Source organism: Schistocerca piceifrons, chromosome 5, assembly GCF_021461385.2.
Source record: "Schistocerca piceifrons isolate TAMUIC-IGC-003096 chromosome 5, iqSchPice1.1, whole genome shotgun sequence".
Classification (NCBI taxonomy): domain Eukaryota; kingdom Metazoa; phylum Arthropoda; class Insecta; order Orthoptera; family Acrididae; genus Schistocerca; species Schistocerca piceifrons.
Genome location: NC_060142.1, coordinates 485,559,169 through 485,574,986, shown reverse-complemented (window position 1 = coordinate 485,574,986; position 15,818 = coordinate 485,559,169). Strand labels below are relative to the sequence as shown.

The following is a 15,818-nucleotide window of genomic DNA, read 5'->3' as shown; positions in this document are numbered from 1 at the left end:
ATTCTAACCGGCGACCGTAGCAGTAGAGCGGTTCCTGACTGAAGCGCCTAGAACCGCTCGACCACAACGGCCGGCCTGTGTTAAGTTAGACTGTTATGAAAATTAGATTTTTTTTACATTTGCGTGGTTTATATACAGCGGAAATGTACGGCTGATCTAATGCCGTACAATGTTTTTCTCCTTGAAGATGATTGTAACAATCGAAAACGGTAGTGAATAAATATAAAATTGTACTGCTGATGGCATAAATATGCTCTTCCCAAATTATTTAACAGCTAGAATGAAATATTCATTCTGTACTGGAGTGTGCGCTGATATGAAATGTCCTGGCAGATTAAAACTGTGTGCCGGACCGAGACTGGAACTGGAGATCTTTGCCTTTCGCAGCACTTGACTCCGAAAAATCAGCTCTGTAAAGTTCTAGTAATATAAAAGCCAATGCCATGCCTGCTACATCGCTGTATGGTCATTCCGCTTTCTGTAGTGTGTGTGTTGTGTGTGAGTGTTTGTGTGCGTGAGAGAGAGAGAGAGAGAGAGAGAGAGAGAGAGAGAGAGAGAGAGAGATCAAGGTCATGTAAGTATCCTATCAGACGGCGATGGAACTCCGGCAATGAGAATGTGAGGCGAATCTATTTAAGAATAAAATTCAATGGCGCTTGTGGTCATGAAAAGAATAGGCAGCTTGCATTACAGTCGCTTTCAGAACATAATCAGTCAAATAGCGTTTCTGCGCACGAAGAAATCAGACTAGAATAGTTTCATTCAACAGTCCCTCCTAGGATTACAATTCTAACGAAGCAGAAGCGCGTTTCAAGTAAAATAGTGCATCATATTCTCATTCGAAGAAGTGGAACATATTCTGTATACAGGTTGAGTCAGCTGGCCCTAACGCTGTCATTTTATGCAACCCGCAATGTTATACCTGGACTGCACAAACGAAGCGCGAGACTTTCATATTTCCTCGCTCGCTACGTGCAAACTATTAGTCCTACAGAAAAGAAATGACTCGGACCTTTCAGTAGGAAACGTAATGCAGTTAAATTTTGTACTTGGATACGTTTTCGCTAGAGGCCGAAGTCTGTGAGTTACTGAAGAAAAAGGTACAAAAGTGGTCTACAACGCACCCTCACTCCCCATACTCTGCCACCACCAGTCATGCTTTATAATATGTTGGTCACGGCACTTCCTCCTTGTCAGCGTAATTAGTTTTACCATAACGTTTACAAAAGGTGTTTTTCGTTCATTACCGTCACTAGTATATTTAGATTAATAACGTTAATGAAGCACCCGACTGTGGAGGTAGCGTAACAGCTCATCAGCAGAGACTAAAAAAGGTCAAATATTGGGAATAGTTCCTGCAGTCGGAAATTTCTGTGCAGTGGTAGGAGGGAGTGCCATGAACAACATACTAGAAATCCTGACTGGTGAGGGCTGAGCGTGGGACTAGAGTGCGTTTGAAGGTCAGTTTTGTAGGTTTTGTTTTTCTTGAATAACTCGAAAACAGTGGCCTCCAGCGAAATTTTATCACAGTAAAAAATTTTACTGCATTAAATTTCATATATTAACGGTCCTCTCACTTTTTTTATTGAACTATTAGTTTGCGCATAGAGAGCGAAAGAATATGTAAATCTCACGTGTGGTTTATGAAGGACAGCTACAACATTGCGGGTTGCATAAAACGACTGTGGTAGGGGCCACTGACTCACCCCTTGTAGTGACTGTGTGTGGTATACTTCCACGTTGCCTGCCCGGTTGGCCGTGCGGTCTAACGCGCCTGGTCCCCTTCACGAATCCGTCCGGCGGATTTGAGTCGAGATCCGGTGAACCGGTCAGTCTATGGATGGGTTTTAGGCGGTTTTCCATCTGCCTCGGCGAATGCGGGCTGGTTCCCCTTATTCCGCCTCAGTTTCCCTATGTCGGTGATTGCTGCGCAAACAAGTTCTCCACGTACGCCTACACCAACATTACTCTACCACGCAAACATAGGGGTTACACTCGTTTAGTGTGAGACATTCCCTGGGGGATCCACCGGGGGCCGAACTGCACAACAACCCTGGGTTCGGTGTGGGGTGGCGGAGGGGTGAAGTGGACTGCGGTAATCGTCGTGGGGTTGTGGACCAATGCGGCTGCGGCGGGGGCGGAGCCTCTCCGTCGTTTCTAGGTCTCCGGTTAACATACAATACAATACAATACTCCCACGTTACACGATATCGTTGACACAGCGGTGGATAACTCCGAAGCACGTGCCTCAGAGTAAGAACCACTTGTTAACGATGAATCTCTCAGTGAAGTCTTTCGTCCTAAGGCCTAGAGGAACTGGATCAAGCTGGGGACCCTAGCAGACGAGTAGGTAGCGTGTAGCAGACGAGTAGGTAGCGTATATGGCCCTACTCACCGGAGTTGGGCTGTCCGTTGCTGTTGGGACGCGCCGAGGAGGCCCCGTCGCGCGCCTCCACCTCCAGTGCGTAGGCGCCCTGCTTCTCTCGATCGAACACCACCTTGGTGAACACCTCGCCGGACTGCAGGTTGATCTCAAAGAAGTCCTTACCCTCGTTCCGAGGGGAGTCGACCACGTAGTAGTACACCTGTAACATAACACCACAAGTATCACTAAATGCTTCTCGCTGCGTCTGCACAATGAAGCTTTCTTGGCAGATGGTGATCTTTAAAATATGATAAAGCGCATTGTGAACTGGTACCTTTAAAGCGAGAGCTATTCACATGCAGTGATCAAGGCTAGCCATGAAAAGTCTAAATCAGAATGACTGGACCACCCCTACGTGTTCGCTTGACCCAAAGACATCGTCCGTTGGCACGGCACCATCGGGATTCAACTATCTACCAATGAAAACGTGTAGGCTCTGCGGGTGAATCACATTTTTGCTACTCTAGGCCGTCTCCGCAAACGCCGTCATCGAGGTGAACGGCAGCTAGAAACCTGCATTGCGCCACGGACGCAGGCTGGTGGAAGCAGTATTATGCTATAGGAGACATTATCCTGCACTTGCATGGAACCGGTGGTAGTAATCAAAGACACGCTGACAGCTACGAACCACCTGCATCCCTTAATTCTTGATATCTTCCCCGACGGCGATGTCATCTTTCAGCAGTAGGCCTATAATTGTCCGTATGTCTGAGCGAGAACCGAACTACAGTAGTCCGAGGAGCTTTATAGTGAACTCACATTTTTGTCTCGGCTACCAAGTTCGCCTGATGTAAATCCTATGGAACCCATCTGGGTCGCAATCCGGTATCATCACTGCGTACGCAAATCATCTAATGCCACATACCTGCACAAACCCACCAACAAAATGTAGGATCCTTGGTACGCATAATCAGCGATGTCTTACGTTCCAAATTCGGAGAAACAAGCTATTAAGCAGGTGGTCATAACGTTTTGGCTCATCAGTGTATATCGTTCAAGGCCCGTGCATTCATAGGCAGTCATTCTTGGAAATTACGTATAAGTACTTCTGGAGTTTCATAAGACTATGGTGCAAAAAGTACAAGACATGAAGCAAACAGACTCACATCAGTAGATACAATAACTCTCCATGTTCCTAATTCACATACAGGTGCTCAGCATGGGCACAGTTCGTGACGTAGCAAACGTCATTCAGTGACACCAATCGACCTGGAAGGCGCGACAGCATCTTGCTCTGCAAATCTGTTGACTGGGTTGCCTAGCTGCAGGCACGAACTAATTCGATGCATCAATACGGAACAGAGGGTTAACAACAAAATCTGAAGACAGCGCAGCCTACAATTACAAGAATTCTATAAACCATTACCAGGTTTCCCTTTTCCACTAGGACGTTCATAAATAGCAATAAAAGACAGCACATTCTGCTTCTCTGATAACCTGTCCCAGGGCACACATATTTTGGTGGAAGTCAAAAGGTTAAGTAATGAGAACTCTGATGTTCGATCTATAGCGCACAGTATCGTTTTATCGCCGAAGGTGCCAGTGAGATGTATCAGAATATTCGCTGCTCGTATTCCAGCAACGTCTAACAAATCAGTACTTGGGAGACGAGAAGCCGAGTATTTATAGGTGCACTTTACTGGGGCTGAGCGTGTGAGATGCACTGGCACAAAGACGATAAATCTGATACACTTTATTTGATTATACGTCAGGGGAAACAACACTTTTCAAACCACATTTCATTCCGTTAATATCCACACGTTTCAAAATTCCTGTGATTCAAATAACAAATTAATTATCTGCCAAAAACAGCGTAAGATTTGAAATAAGTCTGTAATGCTTCAGAAATCTTACACAGATGTGTTATTTGTTATGGTATCTGCATGGAAAACCTTTTGTTTCAAGATACGTTGGTGATACAATCGACTTGTTGAATGGAAACAGTGTGGATAGCTGGTTTGAAAAATCATATCACCCTGAACGTAACTGCAGTGTCGAAGATCTCCGTATTTATTACACATATCTAACTGTTAGGGTTTATATTACGATTCCGTAAAAAGGTGCATCCAATTTAACGAATGTATTTTAGGTGCCACGGGTTGGCACAACTAAGATGTTTCTAGACGGCTTACCTTCTGACCGTCATCCCTTCTCCGTGCTGCTCCAGAATTTCCTGTTTCTCCAAGATATTGCTATCGGGAGACGGACACATTCATGTTGCTCGCCAGTCGCCTTGGCTAAAACTGATGCTAAGCAACGGCTGGGGCCACTAGAGGAATCTCGTATTGTTGCGAAATGCGTCGCGTCAGGATATGTTGTTTATTCTTAGGTGTCACATGGAAAATAATCATCGCATAATTAAGGAAAATATCCAGGGAAATAGCAAGGCGTCAGTAGACTCGGGCTCTTCTGGCAATGACTGAGGGCCGCCGAGGAAAAAGAGGACAAAGAAAAAAATAAGCAAAAATTAAAAATGGGAAAGAGAAATGGAGAAATTAGTAAAATATTTCAGTCAAATGAACTCTTTGGTTATGTTAACATAATCGAAGATGGTTCTGGACGTCCGCCAGAGGGAAAGATATAAGTATCATTTACTTCCTTCATCCAGGTCAAAGATCAGTCTTAATTAGGAATCTATCATCAATTAACTGAATCTATAGAACGAATGGGCCCAGACGTGAGAAAATGTTGCGACCAGGCTTGCGGCGGATACAATGGTGCGCAATAAGCAATCCAATCACGATTTAAATTAAGTTCTTAAAAGCAATATAGACGCTAATCAAACAACAGCTCTGTATTTTGAAGTGGCTGACAACATCCATATATTTTTCCGCCTCGGCACGCTACACTGGCAGGATTTAAAAAAAAAATTTGCGTGACCCAGTGTAGCAATAGCTTAAAAACATAACTGAATCACACAACTCTGCTGCTCATTGTAGAGTATTAAAAAGAATCAGCATAATATCAAACGCACTTCAGTCTGAGAATACGAACATCGCATTTACATATGACCTCTTCGAAACGGTGCTGTCGGAAATGACCATTCAATAAAATGCTTGACGAAATTCTCCAACACACGAACAAAAACAGTAAAGAAAGCTAATAGAGCCGGTAACTATACCAGAATGATACTTTATTAAACAAAGCTAACAGAGCCGGTAACTAGACCAGAATGATACTTTATCTACACAGTGACTAAAACATTTACTCGTAACCAAACACTTGGTGTTAAGCAGGCTATAAAGCTAGCTATAAATGCATACGGAGTAATAATACCTCTTTTCGTATCTAGCACATGTGACGACGATCTTAAAAAGGAAGCACTTATCTTTCTGAATTACATCTCTTCATGGAATTTCTCTTCCCTTTCCAGTACCAGCTGATATTGAACAGAACTTCATCGAAACTGTCCTGAATGAAAGACTTGACAGAGCTGATATCGAGTTATCATGAGGTATTCACAACCATTCTGATGTACCTGACCACCCTTGGCTGTCGCAAGCGATGCTCAGTCTTTTTGAAACTTCAAAATATTTAAGAATACTTACGTTCTACACTGAGTGAGGAACTGTTATCTGGTATGGTAAAATTTTCTTTTGGAGTAGGGTGGTACTTAGTCATGGAATTGTTTAGAATTGTTATAAGGCGAGCCAGCTCGACAGAAATGTCAAAACTATTATTTGGCAGAACTCGAAGCAAGACGTCGTATATTTTTCAAAAACGTGCTAAGAAAACTTAAGGCCCATCTCTCAGGGCATAAACTACAATTATTCTTCAGCTACCTACATATCCATACTAAAAGCAGTACGGAGTTGAAATAAGGCAAATATCATCGAGCACAGAGGCGTGGAGATAATTACTCTTTCCACGCTCCATCTGTACGTGGAAGGCTCAAATGGTTCAAATGGCTCTGAGCACTATGGGACTTAACAGCTGCGGTCATCAGTCCCCTAGAACTTAGAACTACTTAAACCTAACTAACCTAAGGACATCACACACATCCATGCCCGAGGCAGGATTCGAACCTGCGACCGTAGCAGTCGCGCGGTTCCGGACTGCGCGCCTAGAACCGCGAGACCAGCGCGGCCGGCTACGTGGAAGGGGAACAGACTTTAATGTGTGGATCAACAATAAAAAAAAGTCCTGTGACACGATTTAATAGTGAATCGTAGCATGTAGATCATTGGTCGTCATGCTTTTTTGCTCTGGAACCAATACTGACATCGTGAGGCGGCATCACAGGCCGCGTATGTACCGATCTTATTATTAACTCTTAATCTATATAAAATAGTATGTTATAAGCCCCCAACTGACTATCTACAGTAAGGGCACGGTAAGTTGGCTGCCGACTTCCACTGATCGTTAAAAGTCGGCATCATTCGGAACATTTCTTGTCGACTGTTATGTGTTTCAGATTGCTGCCACCACCAGCGATCCCGAAGTTGCGACACTGTAACTGGCTGACGAAGTGTTATTGCGCTGTCTGTGTGAGCGGATGATAAACAGATAGTAACATTATGCAATTACGATTCCAAAAAATACGGCTGAGAACTGTGGGTCGCACGAATACTGAATTCAGACCGCATGTGGCCCGCGGATCTCAGTCTGACAAACATTCGTATAGGTGACATTCTCCATCTCACATCTTCTAACCTCGCAGTGGCCGTCCTACACCCTCCGCCCTTGCGGTAATCGGCTTACTTAGCTCACGGCAGAATTCAACAACCTCGGCTATATAAAGCACATCTTAAATTATTGCTCTATTACTTGACCCCAGGTAGACGTGGCCTTGGCTGTCCCTCAGAGGATTGTAAGCGTTAAGTCCACCAACAGGAGGATGGGTGGAGGCAGCTCTTACACTGGTTCCACCAGCTTATGATATGATATAGTACGAGTATGTATTTATCTGTGGGTAGGTAGATACTGCACACTATCACCCTAAATGATAGGTGGACATGGACTGCCACAGCTTTAAATGCAGTGTTTAGACGCACCTGCTCACTGAAAGTGTCCAAACATTTTATCTGCAGACAGACTCCTCTCGGTATTAAAGGGATTTTTATCGTAGGATTTGTAATGTTTAACATTACGGCGTTGGGTTTCTGAGAATTATGTCTCCTGAGCGACTGCAGGACAAGTAATCACTAGTTGACGGTGCTCGGCCAGGTTGCGATGGTACCTACCTGGAACATCAGACTAGTATCTGGAGAAGCAGCGAAGGAGGAACAGGAGTACGAGTTACTTTGTCACTATGCCGCGCTCCACCTGAATGTGTGGTTCTACATTGGTATTCATGGGAGGGGGGGGGGGGAGGGAGGGAGGGGGCAGGGGAAACTGATCGACTAGAACAGGAGAAACTCGTTTCACTTTTCACTTTTGGTTTTTGGTTTTTCCCTTTTGTCCCTATTTTCGTTTACTGTGTCTGTTTTCCTGTCCTGACTTCTGGGACAGAAGATGACCGCTCTTCTATATGACCAACAGCCTGTGGCCCTTTCAGCCACTAGCTAGTGTTAGACTTACGGTCTGTTTCATTGCGTGTGGGAGGATACATTGCCAGGTGTCCTCTTCCCTAGTGATGCCGGAGGAGAAAGAGGCATTTCCCACTGCGCTGGTAGGGCGGTGCTGTCGTTTAGAGGGTCAAGGAGCTGATGCCCCCCCCCCTTATTCCACAAAAAAAAACAAGCTTTGACAAGTGACTAGTGTCAGGAGTTGATGTCTGAGACGTCTTCGTTGTCGTGCTGGGTCTGGATTTTGTCACAGAATTTGCCGAGTTTGCTATCATGTCGAATGGGTGGAGTCGTTTAACATTTCTCTTAGAGGCTTGATATGACAGTCGCTGAAACGTTTTATACTCCTGGATATTCTTCCCTCTTGAAAACAGAACATGTTGGCGTACGAGAGGGATACTATTCTGGGCAGTTTATGGATGTAAGGAGTTGTTCGCAACATCTGCCCTCATGTATTGTCCTTGTGCATGCCCCACAAATAAGTTCATTAGTAAAGAGCGTCGACACGTGTGCAAACCTCAGGCACCAAAACCATCTAGTAGAAGAAGGCAGATAAGGTGTAGGCACACAGAGTTTGACATCACATCCACAAACCATGACCTTAACTTCATCAGGTAAAACATTTCCATTGAATGCTAGAATGAAATCTCACGTGGCCACCCTGTTATCCTTAGGTCCTTTATGAAAGCGACGAACAAAATGTACTCTGCGCTGCACAAGGTTATCCCATACTTCTGCGTCTGTTCCTACCGTCAGGACACGTCGAGGGATGAGACCTTGAGTTTGGTATGAGCAAAGATGGTAACTGGTATATCCGCAAGCTTTCCAGAGGCCTGAAGTGCCTATAATTGATTAGCATTCAACGTTTTGGTCAGCAGGGATCCATTTCTCATTTCCACCATTGAATTAACTTCGTCAAATCTGTCCTCGATATTTGCAACGAAAAACAGTGGCTTCGTTGCTGCAGAAGATTCTCCATCGGTTCTGAAGCGTAACAAGGACTGGGCGAACTGGCTACCTCCATTTCTTCCTACCTGACTCTCATCCCATATCGTGGCATTGAAGGTAACGTCATAAGGTTGTAAGTTTCCGCTTTGAAATCTTGATCTTTATATGCTGAGACAGCGCTGTTAGAATGACCCCCAGTATGGATAAGTTTGATCCGTTTCATTTTGGATCATCCGCCCTGATGTCACTCCAATTGGAAGCTCTCCCCATGGACGTCACTCCATCACAGCAAACGCACAATAACCTTTACCTAGGGTCCTGGTGCCCCAGATTGGCCAGACCACTACTCCCCTGTATGCATGAGCGTTTGCATTTCAGACATCAGCATGTGATCCCTGCGTTGTCAGGGAGGCTACGACCATTAGGGTATATGACGACCTCCCTACGACGGATTGACGTTAATACTGGATTTCACGTGCGAACATATACTGAAGAGCCAAAGAATCTGGTGCACCTGCCTAATATCGTGTAGGCACCCCTCGAGCACGCAGAAGTGCCGCAACACGACGTGGCATGGACTCGATTAATGTATGAAGTAGTGCTGTAGGGAACTGACACCATGAATCCTGCAGGCCTGCCCATAAAGCCGTAAGAGTACAAGGCGGTGGAGATCTCTTGTGAACAGCATGTTGCATGGCATCCCAGACATGCTCAATAATGTTCATGTCTGGGGAATCTGGTGGCCAGCGGAAAAGTTTAAACTCAAAAGAGTGTTCCTGGAGCTACTCTGTAGCAATTCTGGACGTGTAGAGTGTTGCACTGTCCAGCTGGAATTCCCCAAGTCTGTCGGAATACACAACGGACATGAAAGCATTTAGGTGATCAGACAGGGTGCTTACGTACGTGTCACCTGTCGGAGTCGTATCTAGACCTATCAGGGGTCCCATATCACTCCAGTCGCACACACCCCATACCATTACAGAGCCTCCACCAGCTCCGACAGTCTCCTGCTGACATGCAGGGTCCATGGATTCATGAGGTTGTCTTCATACCTGTACACATCCATCCGCTCGGTACAATTTGAAACGAGACTCGTCCGACCAGGTGAAACGTTTCCTATTAAACCCACCGTTATTGACTTGTGGATATAGCCTAATAATTTAATCGTGCGAAACTGATAAAGGTTGATCGGTTAATATTTGCACGGGAGTTGTTTCGTATGAAATCCAACAAAGCTAATTAGGATGTCAAGTAGCAATAACCGTTACTTACTTTGTTGTAAATTTTCTATACTTTTTTTTCTAAGCAGCACGAATGAGGCAGTTACTCCCTTCGTCTGACAAAGTAATGACGGTTAATTCATCACAATTCGCCGATAAATGTCACACGCCAATATTCTTCATGTGGCACTGAATACACAATCCTAATTGCAATCCAAACTGTGGGTGTCCGGCGCGGTTGTGCACAAATGAACACTTAAACACATCAAACAAATCACTCAGTTAACGCCATTTATGTATTTGCTGGAAGTCAGGCCCACGGCTTTGAGTGACACACACACAGCCGTTTAACAATAGTACAATTGTAAACGCGGTCGGTCGTCCTGCCGAAATCCGCCCTGCTCGCTTATAGTAGCCAACAACTTACTTGCTCGGAGTCTCAACACCGACTACCCTCTGGTGCACTGGGCACTCGACTAACGATAGTACCTACTGCGACCTGCGTGAGGCAGAGATATATTGTTCTCAGTACGTAAGGGGTGGTTGACGCCTTACACAGGCAACATGATTCCAGTCATGAACAGTCCAATGGCGGTGTTGACGGGCCCAGGGAAGGCGTAAAGCTTTGTGCCGTGCAGTTATCAACGGTAAACGAGTGGGCCTTCGGCTCCGAAAGCCCATATCGATATTGTTTCGTTGAATGGTTCGCACGTTAACACTTGATGGCCCACAATTGTAAACTGCAGCTATTTGTGGAAGGGTTGCTTCTGTCATTTTGAATAATTTCTCTTCAGTCGTCGTTGGTCCCGTCTTTGCAGGATTTTTTCCGACAGGAGCGATGTTGGAGATCTGATGTTTTACAGGATTCCTGATATTCACGGTACACTCGTGAAATGGTCGTATGGGAAAAATCACCATTTCATCATTACGTCGGAGATACTGTGTCCCATGGCTCGTGCGCCAACTATAACACCACGTTCAAACTCACTTAAATCTTGATAACCTGCCATTGTAGCAGCAGTAACCACTCTAACAAGTGCGCCAGACACTTGTTGTCTTAGACAAACGTTGCCAACAACAGCGCCGTATTCTGCCTGTTTACATATCTCTGCATTTCAATACGCATCCCTATAGCGGTTTCTTCGGTGCTTTAGTGTAAATCCGCTGTAGTAGTAAGTTCATGGGATCACAACACAGGGTAGATAGACCATGAACGACGTAAGGCGTTTATCCCCAAGGTTGTCCTATAACAGTTGATTCGTCAACGCGAAAGCTTGACTAGGTACAGTATTTCCTCTGGAAGTCTGTTACGACTGAAAGTATTTACAGCCTCCAATACTACAGGGGGTTGAAACCCATCTAGACTGCTAAATATAATGTACAGTAAAATAAAAGTATAGAACTAAGTTTAAGTGTGCTATAAATCAACGTTGTCGAGAAGAACTCCGTGTATGTTTGGAACAAAATTTTCGAGTTTCATTAATAAAATGAACAGCGTAATTAATACCTTATTTCTCTTGCAGAGTAATGAAAATTCTAGTACTGAGCTTTTTAGTTGGTACTGTAGACATAAAACGCTTCTGGATGAGTGTGTGGTGAAGGCCGACCCCTGATTCAAGCGGAACAGAAGTCATCAAGTAGAAATATGAAACCAGGGGCTCGATATCAGGCAGAATGTCTGCTATCAAAGGAGCGTGTGAGACAGTGAGGTGCTTTATGCGTTACCGTCGAGGTCTACTACCACAAGAGTCACAATTGTTCTTTTTTTTTTTTTTTTTTTTTTTTTTTTTTTTTTTTTTTTTTTTTACTATTAGGCGCAAGCTAACTATGCCGTCAGTGAAAGAATGTAGGAGGGGGCACATTCTGCATGTTATGTTTTCGGGGTTTTCAGCAGAAATTTCTGTCTACAAGGAATCTGATCATAACGGACCAGGACTATCAGCTGCGTCATCTGCTCAGAAAAATCATGTGTGTGCTTGTACGTGAGCACGCTCATTGTATTCCTCAGGATGACTTCCGGGAACATTTGACACATGCGATCGTATGAGCAACTGGTGACTCTGTGGGTAGATTTTAATTACACGGACGTGGGTAGTGTAGTGAAGTGACATGTACCTCAAAGCAGAACGGTTCAAATGGTTCAAATGGCTCTGAGCACTATGGGACTTAACATCTATGGTCATCAGTCCCCTAGAACTTAGAACTACTTAAACCTAACTAACCTAAGGACATCACACAACACCCAGCCATCACGAGGCAGAGAAAATCCCTGACCCCGCCGGGAATCGAACCCGGGAACCCGGGCGTGGGAAGCGAGAACGCTACCGCACGACCACGAGATGCGGGCAAAGCAGGACGGGCACATCTCGCTGATTTCACCTTTTGTCCGTCACCTTCAGAAGGCCGTAACTTTACCTGTGATGTCTATCTTAACGACTGTTTACCCGCCAGCTCGGCTGAAACTGTGGCCGCCTGACAAGATGGCTATTCATAAGCACCCACTCGTGCATCTGTTATGATCGACTGGTACAAGGTATCAAACTTCATGAACGGCATACAGGCAGTTTGGTTAGCCTGCACAACTTTCTATGGCAGAGATGGTTAGACATCCATGTATCGTATTAACAGAAACTCGTCCAGCCCACGGCACAAAAATCTCGTCTATCTAAAAGGCTTGTGAAAGTGTTCCACAGTATCACGACAGAAATAGCTAATTTTGGCCCAGTAGGCGTGACACAGTACTGACTTATTTGAATTCAAACTACTCATGAGGAGCGGCTGGGGTGGCCGAGCGGTTCTAGGCCCTACAGTCTGGAACCGCGCGACCGCTACGGTCGCTGGTTCGAATACTGCCTCGGGCATGGATGTTTGTGACGTCCTTATGTTAGTTAGGTTTAAGTAGTTCTAAGTTCTAGGGGACTGATGACCTCAGAAGTTAAGTCCCATAGTGGTCAGAGCCATTTGAACCATTTGAACTCATGAGCTCTCAGTTACTGAAATCTTTGAGAGATACAATAAAAAGAAACGTATTTATGAAACTGGAGGCTTTAACGTCGGTTTTGCAGAGAATCAATCATTAAACGTTAGAAAAAGAAACAGATGGGCAGATATGAAAATTATCGTACTGTCAGTTTGACAGCTCATTCTTGGGGACTGATGCTTAGAATAATACACAGAAGAACAGAAAAAACAGAGAAGAGGGAATGACTGAAGATCAGGGCTTTAGCAAAGGTAAATGAACCAGGGAATAAATTATGACAATGCAATGCAAGAAATTTGTAGAAACGTCTGGTCTCTCAAACCATTTGTCGATCTATATAAAGTAAAATAAAACATTGGAAATTATAAGATGAATTGAGATAAGGTACAGATATGGACAAGTAGTGTACAAAAACACAGTGGAAGTAATAAAAGACGACAATGGAGAAACCAGCGTAAGAAATTTGTGAGACAGGACTGCAGCTTAAAGTTATTGTTGCCATAGTAAAGGAAACAAAGCTGACTAAAGGAGAGCGATGCAAAGGTTAATAGACAGTGCAGCCCTGCTCACCTCAAGTAAGGAATAGCTCCAAGAAATACTTGAAGCAACGTGTAGTCTGCTTTACTAAGAATTTGCGATAAACGCATTGTTTGTTGAGAGTAATAACGAGAAGTGGAAAAGAGAAATGTAAGTTGATAAACTTCCAAACAAAAAGTGTGAAATCTTATGGGATTTAACTGCTAAGGTCATCAGTCCCTAATCTTACACACTACTTAACCTAAATTATCCTAAGGACAAACACACACACCCATGCCCGAGGGAGGACTCGAACCTCCGCCGGGACCAGCCGCACAAACGACAAAATTGGGGAAGACACAGACGTAGAGTAGGTAAAATAATTGTCTATAAATAAAATTATTGTAGCTGATCGATGCAAGGACGCGCTAGGGTAAAAACAAAGTTTTCTTCAACAACAGATGTCAGTTGTCTACAAATTATTGATGAAGGAGTTTCTGAAACAAAAGTGCAATGTATTCTACATAGGAGAAATGCACTCCGAGGAAAAACCGGAGAAGACGAAACAGCTAGTACAAAGCGTAGTACTACAAATGAATGATAAGAATTAAGTAGACTGTTAAAGTGCTAAATGAAGATGTACTCGAAAGAGTAGAAAACAAAAGACGCATATAGAGAAATCTTTAACAGAAGGAAGGACAGATAACGGGACATCTCAAGATAACCAGTAGAGAAAAAAACATCATGAGACAGACTACTGAAGCTGTTGAATGTAGCAGATGTGCACAATGCCAGAAAAAGTTCGTACCTCTGGAAAGGCGAAGTCGATTTTGATCCGATGACAGCATATGCCACCTCTGGGATAGTAGACACAGTGATAGTGGTTTCAGCGTCCTCCGCCAAGAGACAGCGTAGTAGCACTGCTATCAGACCGCCATCTGTATTTGCCCTTTAATAGGGAAGGCTCACAGCTAGAAGGCTCAGCGTAGTGCAAACGTGTGAAGCAAGCAGGCAACGATGCCACAGAGAAACACTCGTACTTCCTAGAGCCAAGTGAGCGAGTCTGAAAGGAATCAGATTGTGACCTTCCGACTGGTGGCATGGTCCTGCCACACAGTTTGGAAGTGCTATGTCAGCTGCGCAGCGATGCTCGTATCAGTAGTCCCGTAAACATTCTCACGCCAGTAGATGAGGGTCTCGACGTCCACCGCAGCACAGACGCCCGCCACGATCGTTGCATTGTGAGGGCAGTAGTGACAGATCGTCCAACTACCACAGTACTGATAAGAGAGCTTGTGAGCCCAGACGTGTCAACACGAACTGTTTCGAACCGGTTATTAGCAGTGGGACTACTGGCACGCACGCCTCTGGCCCGTCTTCCACTCACACCACAGCATCGACTTGCACGGCTCGGCTGGCGCCGTCAGAGGATCACTTGGAAGATGGCGCGCCGTGGTCTTCGGCGATGAAAGCAGATTCTGCCTCCACGCAAGTGATGATCGTCTGCGTGCGGATTTCTTACTCGTAGGGTGCATTCGTCCAAGACACATTGGCCCCATACCAGGCCATATACACTACTGGACACTAAAATTGCTACACCACGAAGATGACGTGCTACAGACACGAAATTTATTCGACAGGGACAAGATGCTGTGATATGCAAATGATTAGCTTTTCAGAGCATTCTCACAAGGTTACGCCGGTGGCGATACCTACAACGTGCTGATACGAGGAAACTTTCCAACCGATTTCTCATACACAAACTGCAGTTGACCGGCGTTGCCTGGTGAAACGTTGTTGTGATACCTCGTGTAAGGAGGAGAAATGCGTACCATCACGTTTCAGACTTTGATGAAGGTTTATCATATCGCGACATTGATGCTCGCGTTGGTCTAGATCCAATGACTGTTAGCAGAATACGGTATCGGTGGGTTCAGAAGGGTAACACGGAACGCCGTGCTTGATTCCAACAGCCGCGTATCACTAGCAGTCGAAATGACAGGCATCTTATCCGCATGGCTGCAACGGATCGTGCAGCCACGTCTCGATCCCTGAGTTAACAATTGGGGACGTTTGTAAGACAACCACCATCTGCACGAACAATTCGACGACGTTTGCAGCGACATGGACCATCAGATCTCGGAGACCATGGCTGCGGTTACCCTTGACGCTGCATCACAGACAGGAGCGCCTGCGATGGTGTACTCAACGACGAACCTGGG

General features: G+C 44.9%; 1 protein-coding gene across 1 annotated transcript in view; it reads right to left on the bottom strand.

Moving 5' to 3' along the window:
* LOC124799095 (neural-cadherin-like) overlaps positions 1 to 15,818 on the bottom strand; it is a 1,093,765-nt gene that overhangs the window by 503,247 nt on the left and 574,700 nt on the right. Inside the window, exon 14 of the mRNA XM_047262634.1 lies at positions 2,396 to 2,585. Within this exon, the coding sequence (XP_047118590.1) occupies positions 2,396 to 2,585 (190 nt within the window). The remainder of the gene's footprint in view (positions 1 to 2,395; positions 2,586 to 15,818) is intronic.